The sequence below is a fragment of the Ricinus communis genome, chromosome 5, assembly GCF_019578655.1.
Source record: "Ricinus communis isolate WT05 ecotype wild-type chromosome 5, ASM1957865v1, whole genome shotgun sequence".
Lineage (NCBI taxonomy): Eukaryota > Viridiplantae > Streptophyta > Magnoliopsida > Malpighiales > Euphorbiaceae > Ricinus > Ricinus communis.
In genome coordinates this window covers 10,807,545-10,831,640 of record NC_063260.1, presented here as the reverse complement: position 1 = coordinate 10,831,640, position 24,096 = coordinate 10,807,545, and the positions used below count along the sequence as shown (strand labels likewise).

The 24,096-nt window shown below is 31.3% G+C and overlaps 2 protein-coding genes across 9 annotated transcripts; one reads left to right on the top strand and one right to left on the bottom strand.

The window, feature by feature from the left end:
- Positions 1 to 6,140: 6,140 nt before the first annotated feature.
- On the top strand, positions 6,141 to 16,806 carry LOC8277328 (octanoyltransferase LIP2, mitochondrial). 8 transcript variants are annotated; one of them, XM_048374594.1, is made up of 7 exons: positions 6,141 to 6,412; positions 6,756 to 6,864; positions 13,238 to 13,286; positions 14,502 to 14,617; positions 14,740 to 14,967; positions 15,063 to 15,193; positions 15,962 to 16,806. In XM_048374594.1, exon 7 carries the CDS (start codon positions 15,964 to 15,966, stop codon positions 16,717 to 16,719), a length of 756 nt encoding a protein of 251 aa, XP_048230551.1. In that variant the 5' UTR covers positions 6,141 to 6,412; positions 6,756 to 6,864; positions 13,238 to 13,286; positions 14,502 to 14,617; positions 14,740 to 14,967; positions 15,063 to 15,193; positions 15,962 to 15,963; the 3' UTR covers positions 16,720 to 16,806. The 8 variants fall into 8 exon arrangements, with proteins under 8 accessions (XP_048230551.1, XP_048230549.1, XP_015578959.1 ...); XM_048374592.1 differs by having other exon boundaries at positions 14,719 to 14,967; XM_015723473.3 differs by having other exon boundaries at positions 14,411 to 14,617; positions 14,719 to 14,967.
- A 1,970-nt stretch (positions 16,807 to 18,776) lies between these two features.
- Positions 18,777 to 21,893, bottom strand: LOC8277327 (protein BOBBER 1). Its single transcript, XM_002525929.2, has 2 exons — positions 21,125 to 21,893; positions 18,777 to 18,899 (listed from the first exon to the last, which is right to left on the bottom strand). Exon 1 carries the CDS (start codon positions 21,788 to 21,790, stop codon positions 21,161 to 21,163), a length of 630 nt encoding a protein of 209 aa, XP_002525975.1. The 5' UTR covers positions 21,791 to 21,893; the 3' UTR covers positions 18,777 to 18,899; positions 21,125 to 21,160.
- Between the last annotated feature and the right edge of the window lie 2,203 nt (positions 21,894 to 24,096).

Below are 24,096 nucleotides of genomic sequence, written 5' to 3'. Positions count from 1 at the left end.
CAAAATATTACATAATTCCAAAATAATAATAAAAATATTAACTAAGATTGATGGCTCAACCTCCACAAAAGCTGAGTTTCGAAGAAGTGGAAACGGGGACAACGCTCTAAAAGAGGAATCTACTACTGAATAGCAGGAAAATTTAAAAATATTAGAAAAATAAAAAGATAAGTAAATAACTCTGTGAGAGGATAAACAAATAACAAGAGGAAACAGACAAGGAATTATCCATTATGCTAAATATTTAAAAGAAACCGCAAATATCAACCTAGCTGAATAACTCGTTTGGGGATGAAATCATGTAATAATCCACTAGCTAATCGATTCCAATCATATTGGTAGTGACAATTACAATAGTAGTAATAATAATAATAATGATAATCATATAATAATAATAATAATAATAATAATACTAACAGTATTAACATCAACAACAAATAGTATAAATAATTAAAATTATAGTAAAACACTATGCACACTCATAAATGTCTACTACTGATCCATGGCAGCTTTGGGCGCAATGTATGTCTAACCTGGCAAAACCAAAGCGCAATTCCTTGTCATGCGGTGCAAACAAAACCGCCAAAAAGTAACCACCTAGTACACGCCCCAAAAGTATATGTATACTGAGTGTTATTCCAAAGATAATGTTTTTCAAATGACACCCGACATTCAAACTGTGATAAGATAGACTACATAAATAAGTGTATACACTAATCCAATTACAACATAATCATTCAATAATAATAATAAAATAAATTTAAAACATCATTGTCCGCTTCCAAGTATTATAGAAAATATGTTTCATCATTCTAATTTGAATTTTCCTTATTTAAAAAAAAAGTTCATATTTTTCATCATTATCTGCTTCAGAAGCAATGAGTTTTAATGTTGATCAAGTTCGACCTAATGATAATATGGCAGATTTGTTTACAAAAGTACTCCTTACAACAATATTTGAAAAATTGGTGAACAAAATAGGTATGCACTGACTAAAAGATCTTTGTTAGATGTAACACCAGTCAATTTTTCCTAGTGTTTTCATCAATTTCATTTTCTCTTATGCATAATTAGTTCATATATTAATTTATTTATTTCTTTTTATTTTATAAATAGCCTTATGATAATGCACTATATAATATAACGATTTTATTGCTTGAAAAATATAATTTGAGATACCCAGCCTTATAATATTTCTATGACTTTCACTACACTTCATTTGCAAAGAATTGAAATAGACAAAATCATGGTAAAAAAGAAGAGAAGAGTAAAAATACAAATTAAGTAAATTTATAAATGTATATGTAAATTTATGTAAATTTAGCAAAAAGCCACAGGTCACAGCCTCCCCAAACTTGCAACATCTCGGGCTCAACATTTCCTTGCTGGAAAACGATTAAAAAAGGAGCAACGTTTTGATGGGGTTGTTGGTGTCTCTTCGACCAAACCAGCGCTGGTCTTGTGAAGTTAAGGCTGCCAACAATCTCCCCACCTCTAATGACGTCGGCCTGAAGCATCCCCAGCCTTTACAGTCGCTAGAATCGAGTGGTGGAGCCTCGCTAGAGCAGCCCCTTATAAGCCATCTTTTGGAAAATCGGTGAAGAGTTAGGCGAAAAGAACTGTATATTTAGAATCCTCATATCAAAAGCTTTGAGTAGGTTGTCTTGAATCGCAATCAAATTTTTCTGCCACTGCGAGTGGTGGCGCCTTGATTTGTGTGCCGAGAGGCAAAATCTTCCCCGCTTTATTTCTAAAATTTTGGTGGTATTGGTTGGTTAAATTCTCGGATAATTAGTTATCCATTTTTAATGTGAATTTTAGTATTAAAATTAGAATATTTAATTTGGGTGAATTATCATTAAATTGTGAGTTGTTGGATGATTATAGAACCGTTAAATCGTTTAAATGCTCGGGATAATTATTATATTGTTCTTATATGGAGGAGAATTATTTTGGATATCAAGAATTAAATGAATTGGAATTTGAGAAAATAATTTATTTTAGTCTAATATTATTATAATTTATTGTTGGAAGCCAGTGAGACTTTATAATTCTATTGTGTTGTGAATTTGGTGTGTTTTTGGGCATAATGTGTAGTTTGGAGACCTAAATAAATTTTAGTCAAATATAAAAATGGTTTTTTCTACAGGTTTTGGACCGCTTTGCGGGTGGATTATTCGAACCCATGATTCAAGAAGATTGTATGTCGATTTAGCAAATGAATGCCTTAAGCCACTCAGCCATCCCTAATCCAATCTTAGGGGAGATGTTGTTGGATTTTCTATAGAAATTCTAGGAGTTCATTTGAATCCGCGTATCATATTTTTTTATTTTTTAAACCGTTTCTAGTTCAATTCGAGTCCTTATTTTAAAATATTATCTTATTTTATGTAAGGGCCTAGAGTCTGTGATGGATCCCAACAGTCCTCCGATTTGCTAGGAGTATATTCTCCGTACAATTATGATGAGTGAATAAGTTTATAACATTGTAGTTTTTCAATTATATTATAAATATAGATTTTATTTAAATGCTCTTAAAAGAAGAATTTTGTTCTTAGCAAAAAAATTGATTTATAATGAATAAAATATTTTCCTTAGAAACCCAGGAACGGATAATAGTACTTTGGGTTTTTCTGATATTGATAAAAGTAATTTTAAATAGCTAGATGAGTGATATAAACTTATTTATGTGACTTGTACGATCACACATTAGATGTCAGCATTGATTCAATAATAGAAAATAAATAATATATTGTCTTTAGGACAACATTCAGTATACATATGCTTTTGAGATATATAATATCGCCTTTTGGAGGTATATTTGCACACGTATCACTTAGATTTGCACTTTGAGCTGCTAGGTAAGACATTATTGCACTCGTTGTTGCTAGAATCGTCCGAGTATATCTATGAGTATGTATTAGATTTTATTGTTGATATTTTGATGATCTTTGATTTCGAGATCAGTTAAGAATTCAGACTTTATCACTGATATTCGTCCAACTAGGTATCAGTATTCAAATTATATTTATTGTATGAATTATAATAATAAATTTCTTATCAGTTTCCCATTGTTATTTATTTTCTTAGGCCTAGACTCATAGATTAGACTCTCTAAGAAAATTGAAATTCAAAAATTCGATAAAACCTCCTCTAAAATATGGACGTTCACTCCCCGTATAATGAATGAGTCCAAAACCTACTAGAAACACTTTAAATATATTGCAATTAATTAACGAAAGTCAGGCCACCAAAACAATATTTTTTTCCAACTCCGCAACACACTACAATTAATTACAAATAGTCCGACATAATATTTATTTTGACAACCAACTTACGCAAAATTTTTAGATATTTAAACTAATCCAATACAACCATATCTACCACAAAACAGAACAACAATTAATCATACCAATTAATTTATAATATTTATATTTAAACCATAATTAATTAAATTTAATTAAATTAAATTATCTATAATTAATAATTAATAGTAATAATATTTTCTAAAATTATAAAATAATCTTTTAAAGTCAAAATAAAATTATACAGAGTCCAAAATCCAAAATTCTAAGCGTCTGAAAGGGTCCGAAAGGTGGTACTGCCAACAATGTCGGAATTCGAATCCGAAAAGGCTTACACGAAGCTTGAGTTGCGAGGAGTCCGAAAATGCAAAAGCTTTGGTCGGAAATTCGCCGGAAGCCATCGGATCGAGGCTGAAAAAGCGCTGCTCCGGTGAGGCTTCACCGAGGCTACCGGAGACGAAAAACGACGGGGAAGCTCAGCTCGGAGGTTTTCGATGACGGGGAGCTCATTTCCAGTGTCGCGTTGGCAAAAGGACGGTGGCAAGTGGCTGGTTCAGCAGCGGCAGCTCCCTCTCTTCCACGTCGATGTCCCGGGGGGGAGGAAGGAAGTTGAGCGGTGCGGCGAGGGAGGGGAAGGAAGGAGGCAACATCGGTGGCTGGAGGGCACAGGCGGCAAAAGTGGGAGGCGACGAGGGTGGAGGGAAAGAAGAAAGGAAGAAGAAGAAGAAGAAAAAGGGGTGGAAAAGAAAAAGAAAATAATTTTATTTATTTATTTATTTATTATTATTATTATTATTATTTATCTATTTATTTTTAGGATATTACATCCACTCCATCAAAATTCAGCTCTACTAGAGGATGTGCTAACAATTTTAGTTTTTATTTTTATTAATATAAAACTGTGTACTATCTTTTTGTTAGCATTTTTGTCACTCTTATTTATAACTCAAGCTGAAATATTTTTTAGCGTTATTAAGTATTATAAATTTTATATTAAAAGATTAGATGTCCTAATATATTAGTTCATATTCATGATAAATATTTTAGAGGTATGTTACACAGTCATGTTTTTATGAGAGGAAGATTCTGATGCACTGTATTTCTTTTCCCTTAGCTTAGTTTTTGTACCGCTAGATTTTTTAGTAAAGTTTTTAATGAGGTAATGTTATAACGCAAGTTTCTACATGAATAATGTTTTTTTTTTCTTCATTAGGATTTCTTCCCACGAGATTTTTTTTTAATAAGATTTTAACGAGACATATTAATTGTAATAGACATCCAAGAGCGAGTGTTATGATAATATTAAAGTATTTAGGTAATATTGGATGTTTATCCTTATTTCTATAAATAGATTTCTTATATAAATAGAACTCTATTATTGTAATCCTATAAATATGTGTTGCAATCAATAAAATGAAACACATACATACACACAATTATTCTCTTTTCTCTTCTCTCTTTATTCTTCTTTATTATTATTTTTATTTTACTACAATTAAAACTTTTTAGCACATATAATTTTTTTTATTTAAACGTTATTCAACAAAAAATATTAATAAAAAATAGTGTGACATGGTTTGATTGAAAATAACAGAAAATGGGAATAATTACAAAATAGTATTTTAACTTGTTAAGATTTGACAATAAAATGTTTAAACTTTTTAAAAAATTACAATTTGATATATAAATCTAGTAGATGTTTACGATTGAGTATATATAACAGGTCAACAACAAGTTACAAGTTATATATATGTTTCTTTTAAAGATAAATACAAAATAGCGTATTAACTTATTAAAATTTAATAATAAAGTGTTTAAACTTCAAAAGTTATAATTTAGTATGTAAAATTATTTGAATGTGAATTTAGCCATTATATATATATATATATATATATAGACAAATCAAACTCTATTATACTTTCCTAATAAAAGATAATATTTACATGAACGATGATAAGTCTTTCATTTAAACAATAAACATTATAAGAATAAATAAAAATATATAAAAAAAAATACTACATGTCATAAGCAAATGTATTTGTAATTAACATTATAGCAAAGATTATCAATTGGTTAATAATTAACTTTATTTTAGATGTTTATAATGATGGATTGAAAAAGATAAGGTGTTGGCTTAAAGTTGGATAGAAATATTTTTAGAAAAATTGATAAAAATATAGTGAGAATAGTACGTGATAGTGAAAGCGTTGTATTACTCTACTAAAAGTATATACTTTTAATAGATTTTTTATTATTTTATTCTTTTTAATTTATACTAAATTCATAATATGTGTTTTAAGATTACATGTCCGTAATTGCTATTAACACGCTGTATATAGTCAATTTAAGTATTTATTAAGTTGATACACCAAATTGTAACTTTTAAAAATTTAAAAATTTGATTGTCAAATTTTAATAATTTTCAATTGTCATTTTTGTAATTATTCAATTACTGTTACGTAGGTGACCGTTTAATACATTTAAATATTGATAATTTTTAATTTCATACATTAAATTATAATTTAAATATTATTTTTATAATTATTTTTTAAAAAACATTATTCTTTAGATGTAAAAAGTGCAAAAAAAATTTGTTGATCGTGATAAATCTAATGAAATAAATTAGTTAAAAGTTACATGAATGTTAATCTTATTAAATTAGTTATTAATATCATTTTAAGAACTTTAAATTAAATATATTTTATTAATCCTGCATAGTTTTCATTAACTTAATTTTTATTATTATTTTAATAATTTATATTAAAAATATTTTATTAATCTTGCACGGTAGTTTTGAAGTATTTGCAAACTAAAATAAAGGAAAAACATAAGGCATTGTAAATTGGATACAATGATTCTATTTTCATCTCTTCTCTACCTCTCACAGCCTCCACGCCACCCTCTAACCTCTCAAGCCTCCACCATTGCAGACCCTCAATCTCTGGTCATCTTTTTTCAAGCCTCCACCCTCACAGCATTCGGCGGTAATTTTTTTCAAGCCTCCACCATTGCAGCACTCACCGGTCATCTTTTTTATCCAACCTCGCATCAGTCACCGCCGGTCATCTTTCTTCTTCCAGCCCTCGCAGCAGTCGACGCTGATCTAGGTATTGTTGTTTTTCTGTCTTTGTATCTTATTTTCTTTCATTCAGGTATTACAATAATCTGAATGTTCTTGAAGATTGAATTTTTACTTGAGATATTTGGCTATTGTTTGACCTCTTCTAGAAAAGCGGCTATTTTCTTGTTGTAATATTGAGTTTTGACTCAGTTATGGACCAGTTAATAGCATTTTAGGGAAGCAATAAAGTTTCCTAAATACTCAAATCTAGTGAGTTGCAACTAAATAGCATGTCTTGGGTTATCATTTTACTTACAAATCGGATATCAAAATATTAGTCGTAATCTCAGTTTCTTCTTTTTTTCGGGTATGCCACATGTTCTACACAGCAATGGGAAGGCCCCCTCTTTTCCCCTACCCTGCCATTTTTTCCTAACAGGATTTATGCCTGACACTTCCCAAAGGAACTCCTAAGCCTTCAAAGCCAGGGTGTCTCAGGTTAAGTGAGAATGCGGTTCTTTTTTTCTTTCTTACAGTAAAAATTCGATGATGTCTCTTAGATTTTTTTAAACTTTCTCTCACGTTATAGTACTAGTGTCTATTTCATAGTAATGGACTATCTAAGCATGTCTACTGCTGCTTCTGGCAAAAAAAAAAGAACTCTGTTACGATAATTTTGAAGTTCTAACATGCTAAAATAGATTGTTTTCTAGCTTTTTTTTTTTTTTATCGCATTCTGATTGCACTATGTTGATGTTTGATTTTGATTTATTCAACTTTAATTTTGGATTTGGGGCAATTGAACCCAATCAAACCCTATTTTTGGGTTCTGTTTTTTGTGCCTATTTAGTTTGGTTTTCTCTATTTTTATTCTTACTTGTTTTCCTTGAATTTTGTGCTTACTGTGTCAGATTTAGTTCTCATAAGCATAATTTTCCTGATGAGCTGATGACCATGATTGTCATGGGCACTTTGTTGTTCTGTTTTATCAATTTTCAACTTGTTTCTATCATCAGAAGTTAATGCAATCTGTAATTTCATCTACTTTTGATCTGTTCTTAATGCATTTGCATTCATTTGCTTTGTAAAAGCTAAAGAAGATTGCTATGCACCTTGAATGAAAGATACGGTCAAACACTTATTAGTGTTTAAAGAGGAAAAAAGATTGCTGTATTTTTTGTTTTTTGATTGATATATGCAAAGATTCTCTGTTACAATGTGTAGAATTTTATAGAGAAAGGAAAAAAGATAAATATTCTCTTATCTTTTCATATATCAAACATAGAAAAAACACAACTTATATAGACTAGCTAAAGGATAAAAAATCTTAAATCAGGAACTGATTTATCTTATCCTTAAACCTTAGAATGTTTATCCATATTTCTAACAAACAAAAACTAATTAGTTATTCTAACTTATCAACACTCCCCCTCAAGTTGGAGCAAATATATCTGTCATGCCCAACTTGCTAACTTGAAGTTCAAATTGCTGTCTAAACAACTCTTTAGTCAAAATATCTGCCACCTGCTGTGTGGTTGGTACAAATGGAGTACAGATAATTCATTCTTCAAGGTTTTTCTTTTATGAAGTGCCTGTCAATTTCAACATGTTTTGTCCTATCGTGTAAAATAGGATTATGAGCAATACTGATAGTTGCCTTTTTGTCACAATATAGCTTCATAGGTAAACTCACAGATCTTTTAAGCTCTTGTAGAACCCTTTTCAGCCAAAGAATCTCACGCACTCCTTGTGCCATTGATCTGAATTCTGCCTCAGCACTACTTCTAGCAACTATATTCTGCTTTTTACTTCTCCATGTGACTAAATTACCCCAAACAAATGTGCAGTATCCAGAAGTTGACCTTCTATCAGTGATTGAACCTGCCCAATCAGCATCCGTGTACACCTCAACTCCTCTTTTTTCATTTTTCTTGAAAAAAAGTCCTTTTCCTGGTGTACTTTTCAAATAACGAAGAATCCGATATACAACTTCAAGATGTTCTTCATATGGAGAATGCATAAACTGACTTACCAAGCTTACAGCGAAAGCAATGTCGGGACGAGTATGTGATAAGTAAATCAGTTTTCCAACCAACCTCTGATATCTTCCTGTTCATCGGAACACCATTCTTTACCTCCCAAGTCTAGAATTAGCTTCAATTGGAGTTTCAGAAGGTTTACAACTACTCATTCCAGTTTCTTTCAAGAGATCTAGAATATACTTCCGTTGTGAGACAACAATGCCTTTCTTTGACCTTGCTACTTCCATTCCAAGAAAGTATCTTAGCTGGCCTAAATCTTTAATTTCAAACTCCTTGTCTAGGTTTTGTTTCAATCTGCTCATTTCAATTATATCATCTCAGTCAAAATTATATTATCTACATAGACAATTAAAATAGAAACTTTGTCTTCAATAGAACTCTTTATGAAAAGAGTATGATCCGATTGACTTTGATTATAACCTTGACCTTTAACAACTTTGTGAACCTCTCGAACCATGCTCTAGGAGATTGTTTAAGGCCATATAAAGATCGCTTTAGCTTACATACCTTGGTTTCAAATTTCTGAGCAAAACCAGGTGTAGGTTCCATGTATACTTCCTCCTCCAAGTCACCATTCAAAAAGGCATTCTTCACATCTAGATGATTCAAAGACCAATCTAGATTAGCGGCAATAGATAAGAGCACTCGAATAGTATTGAGTTTCACCATAGGAGAAAAATTTCATAGTAGTCCACTCCATATGTTTGAGTGAATCCTTTGGCTACTAGACAAGCTTTATACATTTCCAAGGATCCATCTGAATTGTACTTCATAGTAAACATCCATTTACATCCGACAACTGTCTTTCCATCTAGCAGACCCACTTCTTCCCATGTAGCATTCTTCTCCAAGGCTCTCATCTCCTCCAAAATAGCTTCTTTCCACTTAGGAACATTTAGAGCCTCCTGAACACTATTTGGAATAACCATACTAGACATTTGTGAGATAAAAGCACAATACGATGATGAAATATTTTTGTAAGATACAAAATTTGACAAAGGATGTTTAGTATGTGACCTGATACCTTTCTTAAGAGCAATGGGAAGATCAAGATGACTAGATGAATTATTTGTAGTAAGTTTTGGAGACTTACCATAAATTTCATGATCCAACCTCTGATTAGATTCTTGATGGTGCTTGATGGTGCTATGGGATAGTGGCTCTTTTTTGTGCTTGATGTTCCTTTGAATATACAAGACCTTTAAACTTTTTCGCATAGATATTAGTTATTTCAATATTTTGATTTTGAGATGACCTTATTAAAGGCTGTTCAGTATTTTCAATATTTAAATCATTTGTTTCCACACTTTCTTTACTTTTCGACCCATTTTCTTTTGAAACATGATCAGACCCCCAAGAAATACCATTATTTGAAAAAAACTCAAAAGTTAAATCATAATCAGAATTTAAATCAGAACCATAATCAGTTGAGACATCTTCACTAGTGTTCTCCCCCTGAAGATGAAATTTGTCAAAGTATGATCGTCCTTCAGAAAAAGTGACATCCATAGAAATAAACATTTTTTCCAAAACTGGATGAAAACATTTATAACCTTTTTGATTTGTAGGATAGCCTAGAAAAATACATTTATGTGCTTTTGGATCAAGTTTTGAACGTTTAGGATCATGATTATGGACAAAAGCCACACTTTCAAAATTTTTTAAAGGAATATTGCTAGTTAGTTGAGTTATAGGAAAACATTAACTAAAAACTTTAATTGGTGTTTTAAAGTTCAAAATTCTTGTAGGCAATCTATTAATCAAATAAATTGCTGTTAAAACTGCTTCTCCCCAAAGGTACTTTGGAATTTTAGCTGTAAAATAACTTCTAGATATGTTTATTTTTTCTTTCAGCCAACTTCGTTTTGCTGAGGCGTGTTACTACAAGAACTTTGGTGAATAATCCCTTTTTCAGCAAAAATATTGTCCCAACATATTGTTAAAGAACTCTTTTCCATTATCACTTTGAAAAATTTTAATTTGAGTTTGAAATTGTGTTTGAACCATATTATAAAAATTTTTAAACACACTTTCAGCATCAGATTTCTCTTTTAAAAGAAAGACTCAAGTGACTCTAGTATGATCATCAATAAAAAGGCTAAACCAGCATTTTCCAGAAAATGTTGGCACTCTAGAAGGATCCCAAACATCACTGTGAATCATGGTAAATGGCTTGGACTGTTTATAAGGTTGCGATTGGTAAACAGTTTGGTGATGTTTAGCTAATTCACAAAATTCACATCGGAAAAACAAAGGATTTGTATTCATGAATAACTTTGGGAACAAATATTTTAAATATTGAAAATTTGGATGTCCTAAACGATAATGCCATAACATAATCTTAGTGTCACTTGAAATAAAAATAGGATTGAAACAAGTTTGCAGGTCTTGCCTTCCAAAGGTTGACTCATCATTGAAGAAGTAGAGTCCACCATCAAATTTAGCACCCCCAATCATCTTCCCCAAGGTTAAATTCCAAAATTTACAATAGGAAGACTTAAAAATCACTTGACAATTATGATCAAAGGTCAACTTACTGACAAACACAAGATTATATGACAAATGTGGAACATGTAAGACATTCTTAAGAACTAGAGAAGACGAAATAGGAATTATTCCTTTCCCAGCAACAATGGCTAAGGAACCATATGCAATTTTAACCTTTTGATTTCCTGCACAAGGTATATAAGAGGAAAAATTTTGCGAATTGCCAGACATGTGATCAGTAGCACTTGAATCTAATATCCAAGTGCCATGGGGTTTGGAACAAGCTATGGCTGCAATTAAAGAATTACCTGATTGTGCAAAAGAACAAGACATGTTAGATTTTTCTAAAGTTTGAGACTTAAACATTATGTACAGGTGCTCTATCTGTTCCTTGGTAAAAGGAAGAGATTCAGAAGAAGACTGCTGCCCCGGATTAGTATTGCTAGCTTGAAAAGTGCGTAGATCTCCCCCTAACTTGGTGTTGTCGCTGCCTGTTTTCTTTTTCGGTTTCCCATGCAATTTCCAGCAAGTATCTCGAGTATGCCATGGCTTTTGACAATGATCACACCAGGGTTTCTGCTTTCCCTCTGAGTTTGTACCTCGAGTTACAAGAGCAGATCCGTCCGGATCTATTTTTGGTTCATCATTTCTTAGCATCACTTTTCGTCGTGCTTCTTCTCTATGTACTTCTGAAAAAACTTCTCTAATAGCTGGTAAAGGATTTTTTCTTAATATACGTCCACGAACCTCATCAAGATCTTTGTTTAAACCAGCCAAGAAAACAAATACTTCTCTTTCATTTTTCTTTTTGTACCGAGCACTGTCATTAGGATTCTCCCATTGTTCATCTTCAAACATGTCCAATTCCTGCCAAACAACCATCATATCATTATAGTAAGCTGTTACCTCTCGATTATCTTGTTGCATTTTCCACATATGGGTGTCCAAATCTGAATAGATTTCTCGAACTGCTTCCCAAACATCCCGAGCAGTCTGCAAAAACATGAATGGTTTTCCAACAATTGGATCCATTGAGTTAATCAACCAGGCAGTAACCATTGAATTTTCTGAGCGCCACTGCCTGTATTTCGAATCATCGGTTGCTGGTGGTTTTACCTCACCATTCAAGTATCCAAGTTTCCCTTTTCCGTCAATCACCAACATCATGGACTGAGACCATTCAAGATAATTCTTGCCATTCAGCTTGTGAATGGTGATTTGAAGAGAATTTTCAGGAGGAATAGGTGGAAGTAACTGAGAAACTCCCCCTGATGATGTCACGCCACTGCTAGCTTCTGAAATGGCTGAACTAGAGCGAACCATGGCAGCCTTAAAATTCATGATCAAGCCCTAAGCTCTGATACCATGTAGAATTTTATAGAGGAAGGAAAAAAGAGAAACATTCTCTTATTTTTTTCATATATCAAACATAGGAAAAACACAATTTATATAGACTAGCTAAAGGATAAAAAATCTTAGATCAGGAACTGATTTATCTTATCCCTAAACCTTAGAATGTTTATCCATATCTTTAACAAACAAAAACTAATTAGTTATTCTAACTTATCAACACAATGTTTCTTCATTCAGGTTTAGATGAACCAACAAGTAAGAAAATTGGCTCGAGTGTTTAACTCTGTATGAGTTCAATTTAGCAACTCAGTAGCCACAAAGATATTGCCATGAAATATTATTAGGGTAGCCACAAAGATGTTGCCACAAAGATATGCAAAGACTGATGAAGCTCGGCATAAACAATGTCGTTGCAGTGCTCCAGAAAACTGCAATGTATGCTATTAGGGTAGCACTTGCATTCTTGGTTATGCTTGCAGTTATGTCCTTTGATATAAGTGTCTTAATAGCTGCTCTTGCTGGATATTCAATTGGGTTCCTGATTTTTGGTAGCCAAGTTTCTGGACAACCAAATATTGAACCCCACAAAGATTCAACAGATCGCCATCTTTTGAACTGCTAATTGCAGGACCATGTTAACCATCTCCTGCTAGCTCTAGAGTTGAAATTATGGCTCCTGTTCATAATTATCTTCTTTTGAATCTGAGTACTGCTCTTGCAAGCTTGTATTTACATTTTGTATATACTTTTTTGTTATACTCCGTATATCAATTGTAGTGTGATGAGATCTTTTATGATAAGGTGCATGTTATGTTACAAATGCAAAGTGGAGCTGTAGCTTTTAGAATTACTAGTTAACTTTTAGTATTCATCAAAACTAAAATTAGACTGTTGTATATAGAGATGAGCATGTATCTTAGTTTAAATATGAAGAAAGACAGCATTTCACTTTGCAGGTAAAATTAATGTTTTCTTTGGTCTCTCCGCAGGTGGTGAAGACAGTTCATGCATCAAAAAGTTGTGTACATTTTCACAGTGGTATGATATTTTTCTTCCTTTGATTATTGTTTAATTTTAATTTATGCAAGAATGAACTGAAATAAATAATTGGTCTAGAATACAACATCATCAATGGAAGAGAGGTAGAAAACTATCCTAGAATACTTAAATAAGTATTAACTAAAATTATAATTTCATTTTTATTTAATGTGTGAACATAATAGAGAATGTCTTTAAAACTTAAAGTGTATTGTGTTCAAGTACAATTTGCTATATGTCTATTTAAGATTGAGGATATTATATTTATTAATACCTGCTTTTATTTGACAAATAACTGATAAATCTAGCATATACAAATAGATGAAAAAGTTATTGTAAAATTATTTTCAGGTCACATCCGATACAACTGAAAATTAAGGTTTGACTTTTTTTCTTGAAAAAAGAATTACAAGTTTAAATTTAACTTACCAGATTGATTAAATAACTTTTATTTAATCACTAAATCACTTAATTCGATATATTTAATACTTTGCTATTAACTTCTAAAGTTTTAGCTATTTAACATGTTCTTAAAGTTTTTAAAGCTTAAATAATTATAAAAGAATCAGAAACAACAATTACATGAAAATAATGATTCTCATAAATATCTAAAAGATAAAAGTAATATTTAATATCTAATTACTATGTGAAAATTACAATGTTCTTGACTGTAAAATTGTTAGATGATTGTGACATTGGAGAGTATAGGATCTTTAATTCATTAGCAATAATTTTAAAATATATTATTTAATATAAAGTTTTAGAATTTGAACTTGTTCAATTGAAGTTTTAGGTTTAAAATTTTAATCTATCTTCTAAGTGTTTTAAATTAATTAAAAATTTTAAACAGATTTATATCTCGACTTAATTAATGTTTTAAGTTGGAATGCTTCCTCATTTCTAACCAAAAAGAAAATTTTAAATATATGCTATATTTGATTATCAAACAAACTTAACAATAAAAAGTACTGAAATATTAATTTTAAATGGTGAATTAAATTACTAGACACTCTTTATGAAAATCCCATTTAAATTCAAATATATTTTTAAATTTTTTTTCAGAAAATAAATAAATTAAATAAGAAAATTATGAATTTTTAATGCTCAGCAATATTCCTAAGCAGGTCTTAAAATCTTTTGAGCGAGAACGGTCCGTACAAATACCAGCAAACACTTACAAAAACTGTGCGATTTTGGAATTTGGATTGCTGACAGTTGTTGATGCCGTTAAGATGGTAGATGATGACGTTTTATATTAATCCACTTGCGGAAGCATTTATCTTTCTGTTCATTATTCGTTCCTCAGCTTCCATTCGAGCTCTTGACCCAGGGTAAGCTTTCATTTCAGCTCTTATGAACAGTATAAAAATCTCTCTCGCTAACATTTATATAAAAAAAATCAAATCAATTTAATTGGCTCATCATTGCTCAGTGCCTGTCGTCATTGAAACAGCATCGTCATCCTTGTGTTACCAGTTCATCAGCAACACTGCAACAGTAGGAATCAAAATTTAGTTGCATGTCGGGGCCTCCTTCTCCAGTGAGTTGTGACGTCTTCTTCTCCTTCCCCTTGTCACCTCAGCATCTGGTCTCTATTATCGCTGTTAACGAAATTTGTCAACTCCAGCAATGATTGATTAAGAGTGGGTTTTGATTTTTCGGAATAAGCTTCAGATTTGTGGTAATGACATGAATGTGCTAAAATGAATTCATTTCTTCTGTTGTTCTCGGTTTTTCTTGTTGGGTTAGTTCCTGATCTTTAGATTGCCTTTGCAGGATTACAGATGTACTGTTGAATAGTATGTCTCGTATTTCTTGGTTCATGAGAAGTGGGTGCAGACACTGCGGATTGATATTCTGATTTTTAGGACTGTCCACTAGTGGTCTCATTTCAAAACAAAAGCTGGGTCAGTGCCCTTCTTGAACTATTAGGCTATATTTTGTTTTGGCATTTCATTGTAAAAAAACTGCTTTTCACTTGTTTCAATATTATCTATACTACACATGCAAATTCCTATTTGAACGGAGGCTTATAAGAAGGCATCTGTGTTTGTACATGGTGGTGATGGCGCTGATTTCGAAATAGAAAAGACAAGAATCAAGAGTATAGTGTTTAATTAATTAAAGTTCAATTTTCATTTAGGAGATTAGATAGAAAAGTGAAAGTTAGGACATGGAAACTGTAAAGGTTTTCCAGAACCATCTGAAGAAGATGGTTTGCACAAATTTTTACAGTGTTAGAAATAAAAGGAATTAGAGAAAGAGAAAGCTTATTAGCAGTAACATGTAAATGTGGGACCATTTTATTTACGACTTCAGCCACATTTAACAGATTTCAAAATTGCTAAATCTCTAGCTAGGAGGAGGGGTATGAAGTAAGATTTTTCCATTAGTTAAGTGCTTAATTGTCCTCAAGATTTGTTTAAGCGCTAATCCATTCCTCGCGCCAAACTTTAGGAGCAAACATGTACCTTTTCCCATAAAAGAAAGTACAAATTTTTTAAATTAGAATCACAAAATATTATGTGAAACACTTGCATGTCAGGAGTTTCCTTAATTTTGAGATCTACAAAACTGAAAATGGGCAAATCATATCACTGTGGTCTTTATTGGACAATGATTGCCATGTGATCATGTGATAATGAATCAATTAAGAAAAAGTTAATTGTTTGCAGAAATGAGGTCTTCACGAAGTCTTCAAGTTTGGAAATTGGGAACTGTCAACTACTTAGAGGCACTTAAACTTCAGGAGAAGCTGGTTGCCGATCGAAAGGCTTCTAAGATTCCTGATACAATACTGTCCCTGCAACATCCCCCTACTTACACCCTCGGTAAACGTCGGACTGATCATAATTTATTGATCCCTACATCTGAACTCCAGAAGATAGGAGCTGAACTTCACTATACTCAAAGAGGCGGAGACATTACATATCACGGTCCGCGTCAGGCTGTTTTATACCCAATTATTTCTCTTCGTGATATTGGTCTTGGTGCCAGGAATTATGTGGAGAAACTTGAATCGACTATGATTGAATTGGCATTACTATATGGCGTGAAAGCTTGTGCTGGACAAAAAGGTGAGACTGGGGTTTGGGTTGGAGATAGAAAAATCGGTGCGATTGGAGTTCGTATATCGTCTGGTATTACTTCTCATGGATTGGCATTTAATATTGATCCTAATTTAAACTATTTTAAGAATATTGTACCCTGTGGGATTGTGGATAAAGAAGTAACATCTTTGAGAAGGGAGACAGGTGTTGTGCTTCCTTCTGATGAAGTAATTCATGAGCAGATGATTTCTTGTTTTGCACGAATTTTTGGTTTTAATAGTCTTATTTGGAAGGAAAATAATTCAGTATTATTAGATAATGGGAAGAGTGAAAGCTATGCGACTGATAATGCTTCATTTTCATGTAATGAGAAAACTGTATGAGATAATAGTTATTGTATACCTGACAGGTAACCTTTACACTGTGTAATTTATTTATTTATGGAGAAAGTTTGATAAGATTTTTGGATATTGTTCTGTTTTGTGAAAGTCGAATCTGTTTTAGAGAGATAAGCGATTTATAATGTGCATGTTGAGAAACAGTAACAGAAAACAGATTACTTTTGGATTCTAGATAGCCGGGGATTTTTTTATTTCCTCTGTTTAGAAATGTTGGACATATTTCAGGAATTGAGGGAAGAGAACCTAGAGAATAATTATAAGTCCAGTCCTGGGATCAGTGCCATCAATGAGAAAAATCTTCTTCCATTTTTTCGGCATCAAGGCAATATCCATTTGTTAGAAATAATGAAACTATGTTTTGCAACTCATTGAAGTTAAACATCCATAACCATGTTACTTTTTGAGGTTTGCAGTAATCTTCCGTTGAAGAAGCCTAAAAGTCATGCTGTATCTTATGTTCAGGTTCTGTGGAACGAAAACTCGACTCTTCTACAGGTAGAATCTGCAATCCACATGTTTGTATTCAAGGTGATGCCTCAGTCATGTTCTTATTCGAATACATCTCCTTGACAGCTGTTACCATAAACTTGTTTTCCTTACCCTCTTATGATTGCTTTTTATTCTGCTCAAGGCGACGAGGTTTATATATACATATATTACTCTAGATGTTGCTGAATAATTTGGCATGACTAAGCAGTGATGCTCAAATCACATAGTTAAATGGATTAAGGCTTACAAAATTTCTGAAGATTGTCTTTCCATAATGCTCCAAATATTGCTGATAGAGCTTGGACAGGTGGAAACTGATTTTACCATGTTTTCAAATCAATGTTCTATCTTAATTCCATCTCTCATACTTGGGAAAACCAGTGGCCATGAGGGGCATTTGAGTGAAAACATATTCATGAATCCAAAACAGATTTGTCAAGCCTGACAAGCCAGCTATTTAGTAGGGGCAAAAGGTTATTCTTTTTATTTTATTTTATTTTATTTTTTATAATTTTAGGCATGAGACAAATAGTTATTGAAGCCAGGTTTTATTCACAGTAATGGGGATCAACATGGGGAAACTTTGGATACAACACAAGTCAAGGTGATGCAAATCCTGCATGATAAGAAGTGAAATAGAGGAATATTGGGATTATTTATGCTGTGGAAAGCAGATTTGCTTAGCTGATTTTAGCTGTATTTGTTAGCTGAAAATAGAGGTGCATAACTAGTTAGTTATTCAATAGACAGAGTTAAAGAAAATGATATCTGATTTCTTCTCATGTGACATGAAATATTAAATTGAATATTTGCAGGGACTGCACAGAAGTCAGAGAAATATAATACTCAATTCAGTATCACATGATAGCTGCTTCCAAGTTCCACCCATTAAACAACAAAAGGCACATGACCAAATTACTGATAAATATAGAAAAGAAAATCTTTATAGTATATCTCATGTTAATTAGAATTAGGGCAATCAAATTATGTTTGTACCAGTTTAAATACATATTATAAGTGGAATTCTCTACCTGAATTTCTCTCCATAAATTTATCTTTCCACAAATTCAAGTGCAGGGATGTCCTTGGTCTAGTTAATGATCCCCTTGTTTGGGAATGTTTAGATCTACCCCATTTAACTGCAGAAGGAAGCTTCTATAATAAAGTCTCTGTATGATATTTTGCCCTTTTGTCTGTAGTTCCAAGGAGCATCACAACAGGTGGTCCCTGGTCAGGGATGGTTGAATTTAAGTAACCAAACTGAGTCTATTTAATAGCAGCTTTTTATATGTTACATGTAGTCAGAATTCAATGCGAGTATATGTAAGAAAAAAGAATTCAGTGTGTTGCCACCTTCCTTGAGAGAAATCATCATATGTCCTCCCTGCAAAGCATATCAGTTTCCTCTTCCTTCCAAAACCAGAACAGGATGAGACCCAGTGGAGCCTGGTTTGTTCTTTTTGCCTTGGTTCTTTCTCAAATTCTCATGTGTTCTCTACTTTCTGTTCACAATGACAGAAAGATCCATTCAGGAGACACTGATCGATCAAGAAAACTTCTAGTATCTGTCTCCTCGCTTTCAGCAAACATGAGCAATGCAAGTGGAGCTGCTAAAGCTGCCCAGAAAGCTTTGGACACTAGTCTAAGGAAGGCTCCACCAACGCTTTCAAACCCTATTCAGAACAAGTGACATCAACATTGTCATTTAGAGATCAAGAAAGAGAAACTCATTCTCTTTCTGAAATTTTTGCAGTTTTCCCTTAGTTATTATACTGTTTGACAGGTAGAAGAATTGGATCCCTATACAGTTCTTAATTTTTCGTTTTTAACTTCCCCTTTCCTTTAAATACTATGGCTCTGTAATTTATTTTACTAAAGTCTTTGTTTTCTTTGTAAATAAGCTGGAACTGTAATTTACAGGAACTCTGTAAGACTATATCAGATGTAGAATCAGTTTATTCAGAAAACATCCTCCAGTTTTTATCACTAGCCAATTAATCCATATCTAAGCCATATGTATTGATTTTATTTATTTATTTATTAATTCTTAGCTGCTGATTCTTTTATATTTATGTTTTACATTATCCTTTTCACCTTACATTGTTTCTCGTTACATTTCAATACTGATCAATTGGGATTGTTGGGACTGTATATTCTTGTCACCTGGTCAGACGCTAGTATCAGGTTTTTAGCTTTCAAATGACATATAAGCTAAGCTCTTAGCTTCTTGCATCCTTAGTTTATTCATAGCGTTTTATTTTTGTTATGTGAAAATCTTTCTAATTTTTTTTTTAATAAAACTAACTATTATCCCATTTTTATATAAAAACAATTCAATTAAAAGAGTAAAATAATAATTTAAATTACAATTTAATTTTTGATTTTATAATTAAATATTGAACTCATCTAGAAAAATTTGTTTCTATCAATTTAGGTAGATCTTATTTTTAGCACAAGTTAATTTCTTTATCTAGTAAAAATAATTAATTGATATTCTTTTACTTATTCTAATTTTTTACTTTTAGTATAATTTAATTTAATCTGACCAAAATTTAAACGTTTTAAAACCATTTATATTTACAAGAATATTATTAGATTATTATATTTAATTTTAAACTATAATATAAAATAAAAAAATTTAGTTAAAAATTCATCTCTATTATTATTGTATATTTATACAATAGAATCATATATTAAAAATAAAGAAACAAATTAATCCAATTTGATAAAAAAAATCAAACAGTCATATCATAATCTGTCTAAATAATATGTAATTAAATTTATGAAATGAATGCTGAAGTTGACAAGTTTATTACCAGTGAAGAAGATCATATGATAATTTTTATAGTTTAAGAATAGACTTTCATATCAATAATTCCAATGATATAATTTAATTTTAGTGTCTAATCAAATTAATTATTATTAAATATTTATTTATGTAATAATTTAAATTAAATTTTATAATAATTTAATAATATTATTAATTTTTGAAACTTTTAAATTTTTCTTAGATTAGATTGTGCTAAAAATAAAATACTAAACAAGTAATATTAATTAATTATTTTTATTAGATATTAAAATTAATTTGTGCTTAAAGTAAGATTTTATCCTATTTCAATAAAAAGAATTAATTTTGAACCAAGTTAAGCCTTAATAATAGGTTTAAAGATCAAATAGTAATTTTAAATTACCAGTGAATCCTTTATCGCCATTGACTCTGTAATAGTAATTAATCTTATAAATATTCAATAGAATTTAACGTAATAAAAAAAAATATAATGACCGACTTATATATGAAAACAAACCTCAAGGGCTAAATAATAATTAACCAAACTTATCGATACTAACAAATAAAAAACTCAGTAATTTGATATATTTCACTTAAATTATAAAATTACAAAAATAAACTAATTAACATGTTAACTAATGTAGTATGGCTTTAAAATTAAAATTCTAAAGTGATAAATATTTTCATTTAAAAAAGGTAATTACAATAATTTTACAAATAATACTTCAATCAATATACATTTAATTTTAAAATCAAATAAAACTTAAAAAAAAAAAATAAAGAAAAAGTCTTGGGTATTGATTGAATATGCTCAACCATTTTGATTTTAGAGGAATCTAACAAAAATAAATTGAAAGGTCATTTAAATCGTATTGAGTTTCAATATTATTATAAGCTTAGCATTAATATGCTTCAACTTTGACGTTCCATAAGCAACTGGCTTTCAATATGATTTAGCAATAAAGCAAACAAATAATTAAATTAAATAATGACAAATTAAAAAAAAAATCATCATTCCTGGCTCATAAATTTCATTATGATCAAAATCCCAAAAACTTATGGAAATTGGTATATTCATATAAGACGTAATTAAGCTCAATAATACCAAACCTAATTTGGAGAAACTGCTTAAACCGACCCGTTCCGTCACATCATATTCATCTTGGAAAAGTCCATGTTTGGATTCTGAGCCATGAGTTTCTTCAAGAGGTCCTGTTTCTCAATCTCATCACTTGTTGGAAGTCCTAGCAGCTTCTGTCGTTGATCAAACATCATCTTCTCGACAACACATCTAGCTTCAGGATCCAACTCAGAAAGCTTGCTCGGTTCTGGTTCAGCTTTTTGAGTATCAATCTCAGGACCACCTTTATACAAAGACTTCCACCAGTTCAGCCTGTCAACCTTTGTCATAAGCACAGATACCAGCCTTTGATCCTCTAAGTTCCAAAAACAATCATCAACTTTAACAGATTCAAAAACCTCTCCTTCAATTATTGGTGCTTGACCTTTGAGTCCTACTCTCAAGGACTTTTTCTTTATTTCGCATACAATTTGTCTTGATTTTGTTCCACAAGGGACTGGAACAGTAACAGTTACTTCTTGTAGAGTTTGTGTCCAAGAATGGTTCTCCATGTCTAGACCATTGCCATTGTTGGGAACAGGCAAGTTTCTCTTCTCGTTTTCTTTCTCTGGCTCCTTACCTACAGTTTTTGAGCAAGGAGATTTCTGGGTTTGGTCTTTTTGACCTTCTTCTTCATAATCTGAGAGGATTGCCATGATTAAGTTTCTTTCTTTTTCGGATTCGATGAGAGAACTAATGTGTCTAAATTAGTACTTGCAAGTGTACGAACCGAATGGTAGTTTGGGTAAGCTCATCACGAGGTCGATCTCACAAGAAATTGTAGAGCATATATTATAAAGACCAACTATCACACAGATTACTGAAAGTAAATATAAACACTCTAAGCCGATGTTTTGAGAATAATCTTAGTTTAATAAAAGAAATTAAATAACCAGAAAGTAAATATGCAACTAGAATGATTAATATGAACTATATGATAAAATAGCATTTAGTCTAGCTTTTACTTAGTAATCCCCTTAAGCCCTAATTTAACAAATGAGATGGTGATGTGTCTTTTCCCTAAGTCACTCAAGCTAATGATGCAACTTAGGTTTCTTATACCAACATAAATTAAAGTAAAGATGATGTCTCTAATACTTTTAACCTAAAAATTTTCATAACACATATTACTACTAAATTGATATGATGGTCAATCAATAATAATAGATGAAACTAATGAACATATGAAGGAAAAGAAATCATTCATTAAACTCAAAATATATAAGGTTTATACATAAGTAAAAAGTCAAACTAAACACTTATGGGACTTAGCCTAACATACTTAATTCAATGCTCATTGTAATTAAATAGAAAGACTTAAGATTCATAAAACAGAAAATTAAAACTCCCTCAAAGTTCAAAGGCTCTTCAAGGAATGAAGAAGATTGGTCATCTTTCTCCACGTCTTCGAAAATCTTCTCTAATTCTTCAAAGAATGATGCCACACAAGCTAGCAAGATGTCAAAGATGATGAACTCCAGAATTTTCTGCAGAGAATAATAGAACCCTTCTTCCCTAGAGATTCAATAGTCGAAGCACTCCCTATTCTAATTCATCTCTACTCCTTATAGAGATTCCCTTCTCTAGAGTTCTTTTCTCCACACACAACTCCTATAGTTTATCCCTTATTGTCCTAAACAAACTAAACAACTCAAATGATAATTATCCACTAATTACATAATAATTACTTAAACTCCCCTTTTTGGGCCTTAATGAATTAAGCTAGGCCTAAACTATTAATAGTCCACGTGTCTGATTCTCGAGCCTTTAATAGCAGTAGTCCAATTACGTCCATTAGTGCGTTTTAAGCTTAAATTCTCTTGTTTTGCATTATTTCCTGAATTTAGATAAGAAAAACTAAAGTGAGGTAAAACACATCTTTATACCATATTATATAGAAACAATTAATTAATGTTCTAAAATACTTTAAAATATCTATATACAATTTAGATCGATAATATACCCTCACACTTGAACTTTTACTTGTCCTCAAGTAAACAGTAACTTAAGAATCAATCGTTGCAAAAATTCAATAAAGCAATTCGTACTCAGCTCAAAAGTACTTACTATTCAAAAGAATCTCACTAATGCAGAAATTATGCAAATCAAAGAAAACTTGAATCATAAGAATCTTTCTAAAAAGGTTGTAAACTCAATCATAGTTAGTCAAAAGATTCAAGTATTCATCATTTACACATGTTCACAACAAATAGCTTAACTCATTATCAATGAATATAATTATAATGCATAACCCAAATTATGATAACCCTATTCAAGAAGGAAAACCTTAATGTTCAAATAGAGATCAATAGGCATTTACATTTTTCACTTGCTTTGCAAGCTCTTTTTCTTGAATTTTTTTTTCTTTTCACCCCTTAGATTTACTTGATACTCGAGGTTTCTTTCTTTCTTAATATGTTATGCCTTTTTATGCAAATACAAACATGGGTAATGAATGCACCTGGTTACTCAACAAAATAAAAATCAAGATGCTTTGCATACTCATAATTTCAATTGCCTTTTTACACGAAAATCAACATTGGTCATGAAGACCCCCGGTTACTCAGCAATTAAAACTAGCGGAGTAGAATTATTAACTTAGAGCTTTTAACTTACCCGTATCATTTCTCATAAACATAGGTAAACCATAATAATAGCAAGGGAATAATAACTTAAATCATACACTTCTAATCATACCCATGTCAAATGTTGCCAAACTACTAATCATGTTCTTATGCAAACAATGAACACTTGATCATTTAAGTGCAATCAACTCATGAGTTTACATTCATATAAGCTTAAAAATTAATTCAAAAACTCAAAGATTTATTATAATAGCATTCTTTCATTGATTCTTTAGTGTAGAATAATAACAAAAGCTAAGTATAGAATAGTTTTAAATTTTTTTACAAAAATTAATCAAAAGCTACTAAATACTTGGTATATATAACATAATTACTCT

What these genes read in the sequence shown, in the direction of transcription:
- LOC8277327 (XM_002525929.2), bottom strand. Translation starts at nt 21,790, where the DNA reads ATGGCAATCCTCTCAGATTATGAAGAAGAAGGTCAAAAAGACCAAACC.
- LOC8277328 (XM_048374593.1), top strand. Translation starts at nt 15,964, where the DNA reads ATGAGGTCTTCACGAAGTCTTCAAGTTTGGAAATTGGGAACTGTCAAC.